This window comes from Trematomus bernacchii, unplaced genomic scaffold (assembly GCF_902827165.1).
Source record: "Trematomus bernacchii unplaced genomic scaffold, fTreBer1.1, whole genome shotgun sequence".
In the NCBI taxonomy this organism is placed as follows: Eukaryota; Metazoa; Chordata; class Actinopteri; order Perciformes; family Nototheniidae; genus Trematomus; species Trematomus bernacchii.
Window position 1 is genome coordinate 874,826 of NW_022987370.1, and position 17,675 is coordinate 892,500.

At 40.7% G+C, this 17,675-nt stretch overlaps 1 protein-coding gene across 1 annotated transcript in view; it reads left to right on the top strand.

The window, feature by feature from the left end:
- The window catches only part of LOC117484559 (ras-related protein Rab-26), a 92,247-nt gene that overhangs the window by 29,685 nt on the left and 44,887 nt on the right, over nucleotides 1–17,675 (top strand). Inside the window, exon 3 of the mRNA XM_034132987.1 lies at nucleotides 17,589–17,630. Coding sequence (XP_033988878.1) covers nucleotides 17,589–17,630 — 42 coding nt within the window. The remainder of the gene's footprint in view (nucleotides 1–17,588; nucleotides 17,631–17,675) is intronic.

Genomic DNA, 17,675 nt, shown 5'->3' on the forward strand with positions numbered 1-17,675 from the left:
ATAGGATTTCCCGGCTTGTTTGGATTATTCTAACACGTCTGGGCAAGGATTGAACGGTTTATATGGGAATTACATGCTTCACGCTAAAATAAGGGGTTATTTTATAATGCCTAGACACAGCCTGGAAGCACCCAATGGGAATATTCCAGCGTGCGGATGGGTTCGGCATAATAATGACTGCCTGTTTATGCTAGATGATTGTCAAGCTTTAAGATGCACACATTTATAGATACAGATGTATATTATCAATTGAAAAAGGACTTGTTTGTGGTGATGAAGACATATTTTAATAGTTCAAGCGTCTTTACCTAGCAATTATATAAAAATGCCAACACACAGTGGCCAGGTAATGCTTCAGATTACTTTGTTAAACAGATCTAGGTTGCATTGAAAACTACAATATATAGAGCTTCCTGGTAATTTCTTAAACGAGGCTTGATGGGGAAACTCATTTCTCTTTTAGCTGAGCTTGTATTTTGTATCAATCTTAAGAACCAGATATTTCCCTAGGGAGTTGGCTGGGACAAAAAACGGGGCTTAAACAAGAGTGATTATTGGATTCATTTGCAAGATAAGTCAGAAAGATGACCTAATGGGAAAAGCATGCAAGATAATACCAAGAAATGTGTTATCATTCAAATTATCTTCATGCAGCTATCAAAAAGCACAGTTAAATGTTTTTTCTATGGATGGAAAAAGTAGGAACAAAAGGACATGAAAGGGAACGATTGCCATCTTTGTGATTACCATAATCATGGTAATGGAAGTCCACAAAATACATCTGTTCTGCATTTAAATTAGCATGGATGGAACATCATGAAACAAGTCTTCTTGGACTTTTGACTGCAGTGCTGAGATTTCCTGTGGGGGCCATGTGTGAAAGCAGAGGTTAGGGTGATGTTAATACTCTCTCCTGAGATGGAAAGTGAAGACAAGCTGCACAGAGAAAGTCAGACTCCCCACGGCTGGCTGACCATGAATCTAAATCTGTGCTGAGATTTGTGACAGTGAGAGAAAAGGGGGATATAGGAGGAAAGACCCTGGTCAGTGAGTGGATATCCAAACTTTAAGACAGTCTCTTGGGTCCTGTTCATCCTGGAAAGTCTGAACCAAGGTTTTGTGTTTTTGTTAGATTGGAAATATTTGATTCTCTTAGTCTTTGTTCCACATTGCAATGATACAAGTGCACGAGAGAACAATACATGACATAACTAGGTTTGGTCGTGTGCTACTGTATGTAAGCTGGTCTCTTATATTTGCTATTGATTGGTTTGTTGTTGATCTTTGCTTCCTCTTGTAAACATCTGTATATATGCAGAATAGACTTTGAGGAGATAGTGGGTGTTTCTCAATCGCGAGTAAAGCTGCTTCAGAGCCACTATTTCAAGCATACTACGTCATCGAGTGCCGCCGAAGGACTGTTCCAATCTCCAGCATACTTGGAAATCTACCGAGCCCGGCGTACTCCGTTTGGAGAAATATCGAGGCTGCACATGAGTAGACTCCGCGGTCTTAAAATCCCCACAATGCTTTGCGCACGGACCAATTTCCCCAAATCTGTGGCGGAAGATGTAAGGCGGGGCCTCTCATATGACGCACACCTGCACACTTGCTAGCCTGTTCCACTCTTCGTTTTCCGAATGGCAGGAAGTATTCTTGCCTCGCTTCTGAAGCAAGATGCTCGGCAGACATGTGCTACCAAGCAAGCGTACTCGCGATTGAGAAACACCCATAGTGTTAATTCGGAGAAAAACTGAACTACTACTTTGAAACTTTACTGTTCATTTCTTCTTGGTTTCGATCCCCAATCACCTTTTTTGCTCTGAGCCTATCCACTTCTTTCTCTTGCTCAACAACCCAATCGCTACGCACTGAGCTGTACCCCAAAATAAGTTAAGCTTCTCTTTTAACAGGATGATACCCTTCCAGAACTTCCTACATTTGGACAAAACCATCAAATGAATGCTTAAACAACTCCAAAGAAAACTGGATCATGGTTCAAGGTGACCAGTCTTTCACTTTTTAATTTCTAATTCGTATCAAACTAAAAAGTCCAAAAGAGTCAAAGTCAAAGTCAAAGTCAGCTTTATTGTCAAGAATTCTACATGTTGTACATCCAGAAATATCGAAATATCGTTTCCCACAGTCCTACAGTGTGACATATATACATCAAACAAAAAACAAAGGGCCTAGATAACCGGGGTATACAGTTTAAAATGTTTATAATATATTTAAGTGGAGGTGAAATGCCCTTAGAGCAGCTTGAGAGACATATCTCATATTAGGACCAACTACTAGTTTACAGTGGGACAAAAATGCGTTATTAGGGACAAGACTTGATGGAAGGAGACATTCAAAGAAAAACAGTAAGGACAGAAACCAAGGTTAAACATTTCAACACAACGATACGGTGCCAGAACTTCCTAAATTTGGTCCGAAAGTCTGAACCATCCAAAGAATGCTTTTACATTCGAAACAAAATGCTTCTGGGATCAATTTGATTTCTTGTAAGGAGGTGTTAGACATGGATGGGAAGAGAACGAGGAAGAAAAACAGCAAAGGATGGGAACACAAGGTTAAAGATTTGAGCATTTGATGGACAGATGGAGCAACACAGAGAACAGCAAGAGGAAACAAGACTCAAGGGAGATGAAGAAGAAGAAGAGGGAGGAAGAAGCAGGGAAGATGGAGGATGAAAGGGAAGTTTAAAAAAAGACAAATAACAAGAAACATACTAGGAAAGAAAGTGTGAAGGGACAAGAGTTACAGAGGGTGACAAATCCAGGATAAGCTTATTGCCAGAGGCCAAACCATTGCAACATGATTGGAGAAGAGAGCAGAGATTTCAGACTAGAGTTCGGTTTAGGATAGGGATGCCAGAAACTGACCATGATCAAAATCGAAAATCGGACAGCCCTGGCGAATATTAATCGATTATTCGACACCCCCCCCCCCCCCCCCCCCCCCCCCCCCCCCCGCGGGAGAGAAAAAAAAAAGTATTTTCGCAGAGCTTGCATTAGACTTCATTTGCACTTGTCAGTTCGAAGTAGTTCCACGAGGAACTTTTCTGTGGACGTGCCGCTCTGTTCATCTTTAGTTGTGTTCTCACTGTTCTGTCGCCAATAAATCAATTGCACGTGTGACGGAGAGGGAGGGGTCGGTGTGTAGCAGGCTGCAGCAGCAGTCTGCAGGCTGCACTCTGCGCTGCTGGCTTCCTCCAAGTTTACAGTAAAACAAACTGGTGGTGTGATCAATGGTCATTTACAATTATTAATACTATTACTATTATTAGCATTAGTCTATATTTTGGTTGAAACCAAACCAGGAAAAAAAAGAAAACATAAATATTAATAAAAAAATATATAAATAAAATCGAATTTTAAAAATAATCTTCGATTATGGAGACTGTAACGAATATTCGAATAATCGCTGGCATCCCTAGTTTAGGATAGCTCAATGTGCATTTACTTGGCATATATTATGTGTGTTGTTAATTCTAGCCTGCTAATAGGGACAGCAGATAAATAATACATTCTCTCTTTAACTAAGTAATTATAAAAATGCATTACTCACTTGGGTGCTTTAGCGTTCATTTTGGATCATCCTTGGAGCTTAAAACCTTCAAATTGTCTTCTCTCTACACTATTCAGTCTGTTGTGTAAGGTTAACCTTGGAAAACACTCAGTGACTACAGCCACTGTATTTGCTTAAAGCCTTCATACCCACTTGGGAGACATTTGAGTCCAAGGTGACCTAAAAGTACCAAAGGAACGAGAGCGAGATGGCGTCAACATTTGGAATTGAACACTGGCATCTTGAGCTAAACCCTGACATCCATATAAGAGATATTTGAATTGCATGAGCAGTAGAAAAACACCTTGTTGAATGAAAAAGAAAAGTGTTGCCACCTACACACAAGCAAAAGTAAATGTACAGAAAGTCCAAGAAGAAAACCTCCCAATAAACCCTGGAGTATTTTTCTGACGACCCTGTTCAATAACCTCACAGCAGCAAAGCATAGAAGATATAAACAGATTGTTGTTGCTCTGCTAAACACGATTTTCCAGTTAATGATAAACCAGAAATCAAATATACAAGCATGTGTATCTTTCTTGTGGTAGCTTTAATCTGAATGTGCTTCCTTATTCAGGGCTGTGTTGGATTTTTACCAAGAAAACGATTGTACATTTCCTCTAAACTGCTAAGCTAACAGAGCAGGTGGCTGATTCTGTCACGCTTTTGCTTTGTTGTCTACTCTCAGTTGAACTTTAAGGACTTTAATATCACGGTTGAATCTTGAGAAAAAGTTGTACCATTATGTTTTTAATCGGCAAAGAACTGGTATGAAATAAAGAGACAAACATTTCATATTTTGAGGAAGTTAAGTGAAATATTGAAGCATTTAAGAGAACAGTTCCTAGTTAAAATCAGTGGTCCGTATAATGCTGATTTCAGTGCGTGACCGACAAGGGATTCATGTATTTAATTTGCCTCTTGTCATTGTAAAAGGTCCTTTTTATGAACCTGTTCAACCTGGAGGCCCCCGCCCGCTAACACACTTAGCACAGAACTCTAGGTATAAATACCCTTATTACATATCGGATCTGCACACAGAAGATATCGATTAGCAAGCTGAGATTCCACAGATTCTAGGGGTATAAGTATCATCACTGAGCGATCAGAACTCGCGACACGGGAAGCAAACACAGACATCACAACACGGAGCTTTACGGAGCAAAAACGGGACATTGTCTTACCTATGCTGTTGTTCTCATCAAAAGTTGTGTTCAATGGCATTAAAACGATAAAATCGCTGCTGAAGGTTAATCCATAGGTTAATCCAATGTGTCTGAAATGATTACTGATAATCCATCTTCATATTTATGTAAATAACGGAGTTTTCATATATAATTGCTATGAGAGCCAGAGGTGTGGACTCGAGTCACATGACTTGGACTCGAGTCAGACTCGAGTTACCAATTTGATGACTTTGGACTCGACTTGACAAAATCACAAAACACTTGCGACTCGACTTGGACTTGAACACCAATGACTCGGGACTTGACTTGGACTTGAGCCTTCTGACTTGAGGTGACTTGATAATTTAATTCAGGGGTCTCCAACACGCCGATCGCGAGATGCCGCTTGAAGAGCAGACTCCCGTCGGGGAGAGCAGAATCTTCAGCCGCTGCAACTCTTGCGGAGCAAAAACGGGACATTGTCTTACCTTGGCTGTTGTTCTGATCACAAGTTGTGTTCAATGGCATTAAAACGATAAAATCGCTGCTGAAGGTTAATCCATAGGTTAATCCAATGTGTCTGAAATGATTAATGATAATCCATCTTCATATTTATGTAAATAACGGAGTTTTCATATATAGTTGCTATGAGAGCTACCAGAGTGTATGACAGCTTCCGGTTTTGGGCATTCCAGCTACGCATCACTCATTCACCAATGGGTAATGTTTAGATGGATTTTTAGGAACTTCCCCTCGATTCTATTGGCTCCAGAGATATGGAAAATCCACCCAAATGACCCCAGAAGTGTTCTTATTTTGCTAAACCTCTCTAAAAAGGTAAAATGTCACTTGTTTTGCATCAATCTTGATACAGGGTACTTATTATATGTTATAGTTTGGATTCCTGAAGCTTATAGTCTACTATCCCATCATTCAAGGGTGGTTTTTATAAGTAATGTTTTTTTTTGGACGGACACTATAATTTACATTTTTTTACTATGTTCAATCTGAATTTACTTTAAAATAAAAACAATTTCTGACTTTTCTACATCCAACTCACATGTTTATCATTGCTTTGAGAAAAAAGACTATTAATTTACCCCTTTTAGAAGTGAAGTTATAGTCATTTGTTCTGGGAATGTCATTTCCGAGCCTGAGACCTGAAAAACAGGCTCAGGGGCCTCATGTATAAAGCCTTGCGTAGGATTGACGTGGGAATGTTGCTTACGTAGGACGAAGCAAATAAATACGCACCGACACTTTCCGATTCATAAAAGACAGCGTACCGGCACAGGACTTGCGTACGGCACATCCTACGCCGGTTTCCCTTTTATAAATCACAATCAACTCGAAATGCGGCGCAGCTTTTGCGGGCTTCACGTAACGCCCATATTTGCCTATAAATAGTCAAAGAAACGCCCATTTATTCATTCATTCTGACTGACTGCATGAAGAAGATCGCAGGAAATGACGACAGAACAGCTAAAAAAGACATTTCACACCGTGTCAGATTTTGGTTATTTTGTGAAAATGAATTCTTCATATTTGATAAATGAGAGGTAACATTCTATTTATGGTATTTCCACATATTTCTCTCCATTCTTCCTTCTGCCAACGATGTCGCAGTTTCTCGTCTCTCCCGTTTTTGTGCTTAGTGCGTTTGCATGGGTCAGAGTTTGTGTGGAGGACCGCACATTTTCCCGTCAAATTAGTTTTTTATAAATCGCAAACAGTGCGTAGAAACTAGCGTACGCCATCTTTTGTGTGTATGCACCGTTTATAAATGAGGCCCCAGGGCTTAACAGGTTAAGAATGTTTTTCTGCAGACATTGTCAGTTTCTTTGACAGAAAGCCAAAGTGATTGTTCATGCTACAGTGCTTCATTTGAACCCAAAGACAGTGAAGTGACGTCCTTTTATTTCCTTCTTTTTCCAGACTTTTTATATTAATAACTACCAAAGAGAACATCGTCTTTGTCAGAGGAGCGCCCTCACTGTGTTGATTTCTCTTAGAGTTTCCTCTTAATTAGTCTTTTCCCTGATCCCCTCCCGAAAAACTTGAAGAGCCAGCAAACTGAAATAATGAACCCTCAGTAAGTCAGCGCTAATTAGACTGAGCGCTGTTGAGACATGCATGGGTAAAGTGTGTGTGTGTGTGTGTGTGTGTGTGTGTGTGTGTGTGTGTGTGTGTGTGTGTGTGTGTGTGTGTGTGTGTGTGTGTGTGTGTGTGTGTGTGTGTGTGTGTGTGTGTGTGTGTGTGTGTGTGTGTGTGTGTGTGTGTGTGTGTGTGTTTTGCAAAAGGTTTTTAATAGAGTTTGATTTCCTTTTCGCTGTTTACCTCCCGATAGTGAAGTAGAAGCCAGGGAGAAAATTAAGCAGCTGAAAGCCAAGTGCTGACAGTTCGTTTGTGTCGGGTCTGCTACTTTGACAAATTGGATGTTTTTCTACTCTAAATAGTTATATAACCACTCAATGTTAAAGTGCTAACCCAGAAAACATATCTCGACTGTCTTGTTTCTAAATGTTTCCCATTAGTTCTCACATTGCAAGTTAATAAAATCGGACAGAAAATATTCCAAAGAAGATTTTCATGTTCTAAACAAAACCCTAATTAATTGTTATCGATTATGAAAAGAGAATTTTTTTTTGTACCTGTCTGAACTCTTGAGACTCGCAAATAACAATACATTGAGAAATACTCTTATTGATTTATTATCCAAGAGTTCACTAGAACTGATTAGCTTGGCATAAACACTGGACATGTATTTATCTAGTTAACTAGAACTGGTTAGCTTAGCTTAGCTTAGCATAGCATAAACACTGGACATGGAGGGGAACTGGTAGCATACCTCTGTCCAAAGAACAACAATAAACCTGTCTGAACCTGTGAGACTCACACATTAACAATTAGTTGGGGAGTAGTTTATTGATTTATTATCCAAGAGTTGACTAGAACTGGTTAGCTTAGCTTAGCATAAAGACTGTAAATGGAGGGAAACTGCTAGCATACCTCTGTCCAAGGAAAAACAATCAACCTGTCTGAACCTCTAAGACTCACAAATTAACAATTAATTGGAAAATACTCTTATTGGTTTATTATCCAAGAGTTAGCTAGAACTGGTTAGCTTAGCTTAGCATAAATACTGGAAAGGAGGGAACTTGCTAGCCAACATCTATCCAAAAAAAGAAAGAAATCTGCACCTCTAATGCTTACAAATTAACAATACATTGAGAAATACTCTTTGACTTACTTTCCAAGAGTGAGAACTAGTTAGCTTAGCTTAGCTTAGCATAAAGACTGGAAATGGAGGGAAACTGCTAGCATTCCTCTGTCCAAGGAAAAACAATCAACCTGTCTGAACCTCTAAACCTCACAATTTAACACATTATACCTTTTTTTTTATTCAATCTGTAAACAAAAAAGTGCAAACGTGACACATTGTGGTTCAACATGGGGGTAACGACCAGACCATTTCCTCTGCTAGTTGCCTGGCAACATCACGGCAATGATAAAACACCAGGTGCCCATTTGCTGCTTTCACTATGCAGCCGGTTTCGAAAAGGTGTCGCATAATCAAACTGCGCCTGACCTTTGAGAGGTTTATCTGACGTGGATGATGGCTTCGGTCTCTGTTGTTGGAATTCTTTAAAGCACTTGGTTGTGACGGATCAATTGTGTCAGAAAGATGTAAACGCAGCATTACTGCAGCTTTGAAATGGATTGATCAATACTCGCAATCAACGGTTATTACTCTGTGAGATTGTCATGGTGTTCAAAGCTCACCGCTGAAATAAAAACAGTGATTAAAATGAAGGACTTGAGTTTCATTGCAGTTTGAGTGTTAATGCCAGGATAAAATAGGACACAGTTGAAAACACTGCTAGAGTAAGAGGATTTTTTTGCTGGTGTTTAAAATGAAGGCCAATAGAGACTCATGTCAAATTCTGAATGCGTGCTACACTGCAGAAAATGCACCAATGCTTCTGCCTTTTACTGTTATCCAAAGCATGTTATAGAGAGAACAATAAGCTATAGTTAAATGTGTATATGCATCAGTGTGTCATCAGCAACATTGCAGGTAATTTCCCCTTCGTTTTACCTAATTATTATTCATGCATATTCAAAGTAAGTGCAGGTCACAGTGACAGGTTGATTGACAGATAGCAGAGATTCTGAAGGCAGCGGATGAATATTAATGGTATTTTGTCAATAGCTCATTATTGTGTGTAGGCGTTTGTGTGTGTGTGTGTGTGTGTGTGTGTGTGTGTGTGTGTGTGTGTGTGTCTTAGCCTGTATACATGTGTGTGTGTTTCTGTAACAGTCAAGTGTTTCTGTCTTTGTGTTTTTGATGATAGTCCACAAGTGTAGCTGCCTTTTTAATGTGTTTTTCGCTCACTGTTGCAAGTACGTTTGTGTGGGTGTCTAGTCGGCACAGCACATTAAAAGCATTACTGTCAAAGACCATTTCACTATCTGTCACTTTACTGCTGCTATGCTTAGTAGCTAAAACTTGGATATTTGACAAACTTCAACTATTATTATTGATTTTAAATCTCCATATTCTTAGTTTATTTTCGTGAAAAAGTGCCAAAGACAACTCGTCTCATCTGCATTCATTTGTCTTCATCAGCCCTATTTCATTTTTCAAATAGTGCTGAACCTTGCACAATGATTTGAGCCAAAATAAAAGTCTGGGGATTACCAAAATGGGTATGAGTTATCCTCTTGGGACCACGAACATCAGTACCAAATTTCAATGCCACCCGTAAAAAATGTATTGAGAAATGTTGGTCTGAACCAAGTGAAATCAACACTTCATCGAGTCATGGTGCTAGCATCCATCCATCCATCCATCCATCTTCTCCCGCTTATCCGTCGTGGAGGTATCAGTTCCAGCAGAGAGCCCCAAACGTTCCTTTCCCCTCATCAACCAGCTCTGACTGGGGGATCCCAAGGCGCTCCCAGGCCAGCCAAGAGATATAATCCCTCCACCTGGTCCTAGGTCTACCCCTCGGTCTCCTCCCAGCTGGACGTGCCTGGAACACCTCTCTAGGGAGGCGCCCAGGTGGCATCCTTACTAGGTGCCCGAACATCCTCAACTGGCTCCTTTGGACGCGAAGGAGGAGCGGTTCAACTCCGAGTCCCTCCTGGATGACTGAACTTCTCATCTTATCCCTAAGGGAGACGCCCGCCAACCTGCGGAGAAAACCCATCTCGGCCGCTTGTATCCGCAATCTCGTTCTTTCGGTCACGACCATGACCATAGGTGAGGGTAGGAACGGAAATGGCCCGGTACACAGAGAGCTTTGCCTTCTGGCTCAGCTCTCTTTTCGTCACAACGGTGCGGTAAAGCGACTGCAGTACCGCTCCCGCTGCTCCGATTCTCCGGCCCATCTCACGCTCCATTGTTCCCTCACTCGAGAACAAGACCCCGAGATACTTGAACTCCTTCACGTGGTGCTAGCATGACTAACAAAATAACTGTTTAAGCTTTTCCATCTATACCTAAATAAATAGATCACGATGTAAACCATGATGATAGGAATGAATATAGTGGAAATAAATGGATCTAGATGATGGGGGAATAAGGGCTATCAAATGTTGACTGACCAAATTGTTGGTAATAATAACAAGAACGCAATCTCCTGGTAACTAATGATTTAGGAAATACGCCTCATTTCCTTTTTTAACAAACATGACAACAAATGTTGGTTACTCAAATACAGGCCCATGAGTTTGTTTTGTTGGTGTGTGTTAGTGTGTGTTAGTGTGTGTTGGGTTGTGCATTAGTACAGGTGTGTTGGTTCACACATGAGTCCTTGTATGTCAAAAACAAATGGGCAGCTTCTGTTGGTTTTCCAAGGTCAGCAACACAGTAGATATGAGCCTTCAGATTCAGACTGAGTGCCAAATAAATAAATAAATAAATCTTGATGATGAACAGTTTCTCTTTTATCAATGATCCTTTCCCTAAGAAATGAAATCACAATATGTGTAGGTGCCATAACGCTACTTAGCCCAAGTTCATTATTTGTATTATTATTATTTGTTTACATCACTTTTATTTCTTTGTTGAGCACTTCCGGTAATTGTCACATGGGTGTGGTTTGGTTATATAAGTCACCTGTTTGATGTCGAGTGCAGATGACAGAGGGTGAGCTTGTGCTGTCATTTGTTCTGTTGACCGTTTTGTCCATAGTTACCATGTTATGATTTTGTTTATTAAATATCGTAAAACTATCTTGCTTCAGTATGGACTTTCTCTTTGAAAACGCGTCACAGTTTATAGCCAAGTTTAGCCTCTCGGCGACTCAAACGCAACTGGAAATTGAGCCGCCACAATATGTAATAATTGAGCAGGAAAAAGGTGGCAATGACCGGTTGTATTGATGAGGTCAAGTTAAACCATTTTTAAAGGTTGCTTCAAATAAAACAGATTTAAAAAAGATAAGAAGACGACACAAATACAGATAATATTCCAAGGCTCTCTAATCTCCTCCAGTAAAGCTACAAACCAAACCTTATTTCCTGTAATTCTTCATTACAGCTGCTTCACAAATCTATATCTGCTCATCACAGAAAGCTGATAGATTTCACAGCTGATGGTGTTATATAAACACGCAGCCCACACACAGCACTGCTAACATCTTTACTCCGGTGTAAAGTAAAACATTAGTAACACTTTGTGTCGCTGTAACACTCCACTATCAAACCCTGTTAGTCTGCAGCCATCACACATTAACACAGACAGCTCAGTGGTGGCTCTTACATAAAAACCAAACAAATAGACTGCAGCAAAACCTCCAGTGACTCCAAATATCCATTACTGGTTTCTCCTAATGGTTAAAACGCCTGCTGTCGGGCAGCTGAATAATATGGTGGTGGAGCCAAATGGATTTGAAATGGCCGCACCTGTAAATCTCACCAAGATTGTCATTTGTATTCAGCTTCCGTGTTTTTCATCACACAAAGTGTCTAACATGTTGTCTGCTTGGTGCAACTTAGAAACACGGTTGTCATTTGTAGTTTTAGAAATGAAATCAGATCCCCATACGATCCCAAATTGATAAGTTAGCACTAGTTACCCTACACAATATCTGTTACAACAATGTACGCTTTGGAAGATGCAGTGCTATGTAAGCCTGTTTGAGGTCAGCAAGGCTAGGGTTAGGGTCAGAATTTGCGTACTTCGGTACTTAAATTGCCTCTTTTGAGTGCATAAGTGCGTCCCAATGCAATGTATAGAAACGCATCTTTTTAGAATAGCCTATTGCTAGATATTTAAAACCCCCACTTGTTGCCATGCCGGCGTAAACATTGCTGCTTTTATTTTGTTGTTTTATTTGTTTTTTTGTTTCAACCATTTTACTCTGTAGCACTTTGAGTTTTGTTTACTCAAATTAAAAGTGCGCTTGTTAATACAATTTATTATTATTATTATTATTATTATTATTATTATTATTATAGCAAAACGCACTATGAGTACCTGAATGGAGGACTGGAAAAACTTGAGTGAAGAAGGCTGGATACTTCTCAAACTTAAAGGTCCCATCACATGGCCATTTCTACTGATCATAATTCCATTGTTGAGGTATACTAGAATAGATTTATATTGTTCAATGTTCCAAACTCACATTGGTTTCTCATACAGCATCTCTGTATAGTATGTGTATTCACTCTCTGTCCTACACGGCTTGTTGGAGCTCCTGCCCCCCCCCTCCCTGTGAGCCCAGTGGCCGTCTGCGAGACAGCGAGACACAGCAAAACCCAGCCCGAAACCAGCCCAAAAACCAGCCCGAGCACACACACACACCCGCAGCCTGGCTGTGAGTCTATGTGCTCACACACAGACTCACAGCCTCGCCGCGTCCCGCCGTCTCAGGCTGAGAAATCCGGGGAGCGGCAGCTGAGAAAAGATTGAGTGTGTTGTGTGTGAGGAAGTCCGCGGAATGGTCCATTTGGAAACCCATAGTAATGACCTTGTAGTTGGCTGGTCAAAGGGAAGTTAACCATCTGTAAACCCTGGATAATAGTTATGACCCCAAAACAAACAATAAGGGGCTGCATTGGTATTGACTTGTTGCCTCAATTTATGGAGTAATGGCTCTTTTCTGTAGCCTTAGATTAAACAAAGGTAACTAAACACTAATGAGATGGCAGAGTTATGATTTTAGGGTTAGGGTACAAACGTCTTTATACAGCTGGTACCTGTATTTATGCGTCCGTCCTTGTTGCATAAAAACATACCGTTAAGTGAGCTGCTCTGCAGGAATGAGTTATTTTTATAGTATGACCGGTAATTCCCGTTATAAAAGACTTCTCCAGAGCTTCTGTGCTGCAAAACCTCATTGTTAGTTTGCAGGGCCTGCCTTAAGCACTTACTCTTTCCAGGGGTATACTGTATATATATACTGCAGTAAATATGCAGCAAATGAGGCTGAGAAGATGTTAAGTGTTTCCCATTTGTAAGGTAAACCTATATAACACGCATGCATGCAATATGGATGAAATGCATTAAGAATGAGGCAAAGTAGAAACCCGCCAACACAGCTTCTGGATCTACAGTTGATCGGCAAAGTGCAGGTGAAGCAGCAATAAGAAGAGTGACAAAATAAATTAGGCTTTCTTTGCTCTTGTGATAAGATTATCTTTACGTGCACACTGTGCTGAGTTCACTCGCCTTCAGCAGGTGATTTGTTACTCAGTTTTTATACGACAGTGCAATCCTCTTCCACCAGCTGACAGCTATTCAATTCAGTTTAATGGAATGCACTTTAATGTGTTGTGTTGACATGCTCTTGTTACTGCTCCCCCTCCTACTGTATATTCTTTCTTTCACTACCGTAGAGATCCTCTTCTTGTCTGACCGCTGTGTTTAGTTGTGTTTGAGAGAAGTCGCCGCCTCAATGAAAAGTGCTTTTTCATCGGCGAGTGAAAAGCAATCCTGACTCCGATGTGTCTGCTGTTGAGACTGAGCCAACAGATCAGGCTTTTACAGCCTCCAATGATCTGTCAAACCTTCTGTCTTTTAGCATATTTTTCTGATATTTTGATGCAGTTGTCTGATCAAACATCACTTTGAACTGCTGTGTTTGACCTGTGATATCCATCTTTCTTGTTGTACAAGCCTCTTCTGTACCAACTGCACTGAAATACTTTCCATCTACCCACGTCTTGGCTCTTATAAATGGATATGGACATTCACCATTCAAATATACCATTAGTCAGCATGTTGACACTCTGGTTCTTAAAGGAGCCCTATTCTGCATTTTTTCAGGTACCTATTTGTATTTTGTTCCTCTACAGCAGGGGTGTCAAACTCAAATACACAGTGGGCCAAAATTAAAAAATGGGTACTAGTCGAGGGCCGGACTGGTTCAATGTTTATTGTAAACCTTATTGAAATGAACTTATTGCACATATTAAACCTGGGACTAACAAAGCTTAAATTATTGCCTATAAAAACAACATTAAACATTAAATAATCAGTTGCAGTCATTTCTTATGGCTCGATCTGCAGCTTTTCCAGAGTCATTTCTTATGATTACATTTTTCCACAGGCCAACAACAGCTTCAACATTTTTTTTTCTCTCAAAGAAAAAACCAAACATGCCCTGTTGTCTCAAGAAAAGGAAACATCCATGTAAACTCAGTGTGCTGCTCTGTGATGCTAGTTCAAGCCAGATACTTGGCATCTCATCTTGGGTGCAAGGTCATCAATGTTTGGGGTCAGGCTCTGAGCTGAGGAGACCCTCAGGATTGAGTGAAGGTGTGCGTGCAATATACCGGCGGGCCAGATCTAATAGTAATTACAAATTATCCTGCGGGCCGAAATTTAACCAACCAAGGGCCTGATTTGGCCCCCGGGCCTTGAGTTTGACAGATGTGCTCTACAGTGACTTGTTTTGATGCTTTAATGTTAAAAAGAATGGAGAGAAACTCTGAAGCGTTGGGATTTTAGCTGTTGCAGACCATTTACATGCATTAAAACCTCCTGCACCCACTACAAGAAAGAGAAAACTCCCAAAAAGCAGAAAAGGGCCACTTAAATCATAGTTTCTGTCCCCTAATGTGTCCTCAGCTCTAGTCTCAGGATATATGAGTTTTGCAACTCGCACAATATCTGCAAAAAAGTAATTATGTTGACACTAATGAGTCCAAAGGAGGCACATACATGCAGGAGGTTTATATTGCTGAGTCAGTAGATTCAGATTAACATGTAGAGATGCACATTTTAAAATGGGATTGGCCTTGATGGCTTATAGATAATTCACTATAAACACATTTCTTACTCGTGTTCTTGGTTTCAAATGTCTCCAAACTATTAATATGGCGACTAGCACTTTTACTAGAACCTGATTCTGCTTATATTATTATATTATGCTGTAGGCGAGCTCTCCAAGGTCTTCATCTGTCGCCCCGCTGAGACCTCAAAGCATGTAACTGAATTGCAAATTCTGCAGTCTAATCATCCGAGGACCATTAGAGCATGCTTCCTCACCATCTGCCTGCAGAAAACTCTGTATCACCGTCCTCATGTATCCTCAGAGGTAGATATTGGTCCGTCAGGATGTATAAAGCATACCGTGTCTCCAGGGATCTTCATCAAGGTGCAGCTCAGCAGAAGCCTCCCAGCGAGTCTTTGACAGAGTGACACTTTCAAACATTCCTCAACAGGATAACAAGGCATGTTAGAATTGCACTTTTGTGCCTCAAACCTGACTCAAGAGGGTACTCATCCACCTTCTTATGAGTTTTATGTTTTATTTAGTTGCATCGACTCAGTTGTCTTGTGTCTTCTGTGTCAGAGAGAAGCCATTATTTATTTTACTGTATTTTATTATCATACATTTTACCTCCTTATGTCCATTAACCTGATAAAATGTTATATTTAGGCTGCATATACCTTTAAAGTTGTTAAAGGTCTCATGTCATGGCCATTTCTATTGATCATATTTCCATTGTTGAGGTCTACTAGAATAGATTTATATTGTTCAATTTTCCAAACTCACATTGGTTTCTCATACAGCATCTCTGTATAGTCTGTGTATTCACTCTCTGTCCTAAACGGCTTGTTGGAGCTCCTGCCCCCCCCCCTCCCTGTGAGCCCAGTGTGCTCTGATTGGTCGGGACGTGGCGAGGCTTGCTGCTCAGTGATCTGGCTTACTGGTGTGGTTTCCGGGTCGGCGATACAGCGAGAACAAGCGAAACTCATCCTGAGCACACACAAACACTCACAGCCGAAGTAAAAACAATAAGTGTGGCTTGATATTGAGTAAGAAAAAGGTTTATAACGCTGTGAGAATGGGTCTGCAGAGAGCATTTCTCCGCCATCCCAACTCGTCTATTACCAGCGTTCAGGGAGCTCTATGCAAGTCAATGGGGACTCCCTGTTAGTTAGCCAAGGGATCCTGGTGTGTGAGGGGCTCCGCGGATTGGTCCATTTGGGTTCAAGAGAAATGTCCAACGAGGCGTTCTGGGGCAGCATAGACAGGTCTTTTCTGTGTTAGAGTTTTACTCGCTACAGGGTGTACTTTGAGGGTTTGTGACTCTGCAGACCGTTTACATGCAGAAAGACCTTCATAACACACAAGGGGACGGGTGTCATTTTGTAAAGCACTTTGAGCTGCACGTGTTGTATGAAAAGTGCTGTATAAATAAAGCTTTATTATTATATTTGCATATCTATGAATATAAGATAGACATTAGATCTGCTCTTTATCTGGTAGAATAATTTGAAATGATGGAGGAGTTGTTTCCACTGGTGACCCTTACCTCATTGTCATTTTGAACACATCCCTACGACCAATTATTTCCCTCCTAAAGAGATATCGCAGAGGTATTGGAAAGCTTTGTGTGTGTCTACACTCTAATAAACTGCCTGACAGCTATGGGGTTTGGAAACGATGTGTGTGTGTGTGTGTGTGTGTGTGTGTGTGTGTGTGTGTGTGTGTGTGTGTGTGTGTGTGTGTGTGTGTGTGTGTGTGTGTGTGTGTGTGTGTGTGTGTGTGTGTGTGTGTGTGTGTGTGTGTGTGTGTGTGTGTGTGTGTGTGTGTGTGTGTGTGTGTGTGTGTCAGAGGAGCAAGAGAGGGAAGAAGGGAATAACATATCAAAAAGAAAGCGCCTAATTGGTTGATATAAACCATTACAAAATCTCTGTATCATCTTAATGTTCTCCTGTCCTCAAAATCTATTATCGCTGCAAAACCATTGCACACAGTCCCTCGGTTCTCCTTAGCAACGGTCTGTTCTCCTTAGCAACGGTCTGTTAGCGTAAAGTATCAGACCTCTGGAGTGTCCGAATTGACCAATCAGAATCCAGTATTAAACTAAGCCGCGTTGAAATGATAAATAACACGACGTTGTGGGTTGGTTTTCTTCCTTTCGCCCCAATTTTTTACTGTATCCATTGTGTGGGAACATTTACATAGAAATCGTTGTTTCAGTTCTCAATCTTTCGTGGAACAAATGAAAGTGGAGATAAGTAGCCTCTTTGTGTTAAATAGCACAACATTGTGGGGGTTTTTGAGTCACCGTCTACCATCTGAGTGTATTTACACTTGCATAGAGCTCTGGAAAGTACAACGTGTCGACAGAATCACATTGACGTTCAGGCCAAACCCTTAGTAAACCAACAGTTGTTACAAAAAGCTAACCCTAATACAGAAATACACCACAGTACTCACTTTCCAAACTCTATTGCCCTTCAGGAAAGAGCATTCCCCTTGAAAAGCATCACTTAGTGCGCCTCTGTAATGTTTTCAAAAGCTGTTTTTACTCACTTGTGTGAAGTGTTTTTCACATCTGTTGCCTGGCAAATTCGCTATAATGTTTTCTTTTGTCTTTCAGAATAAAGTGATGAACATTGATGCTGTGAAGGTCAAACTGCAGGTAAGGACAAACTATGAATCTTTTAATCCTTAGTTAAAGGTGTAG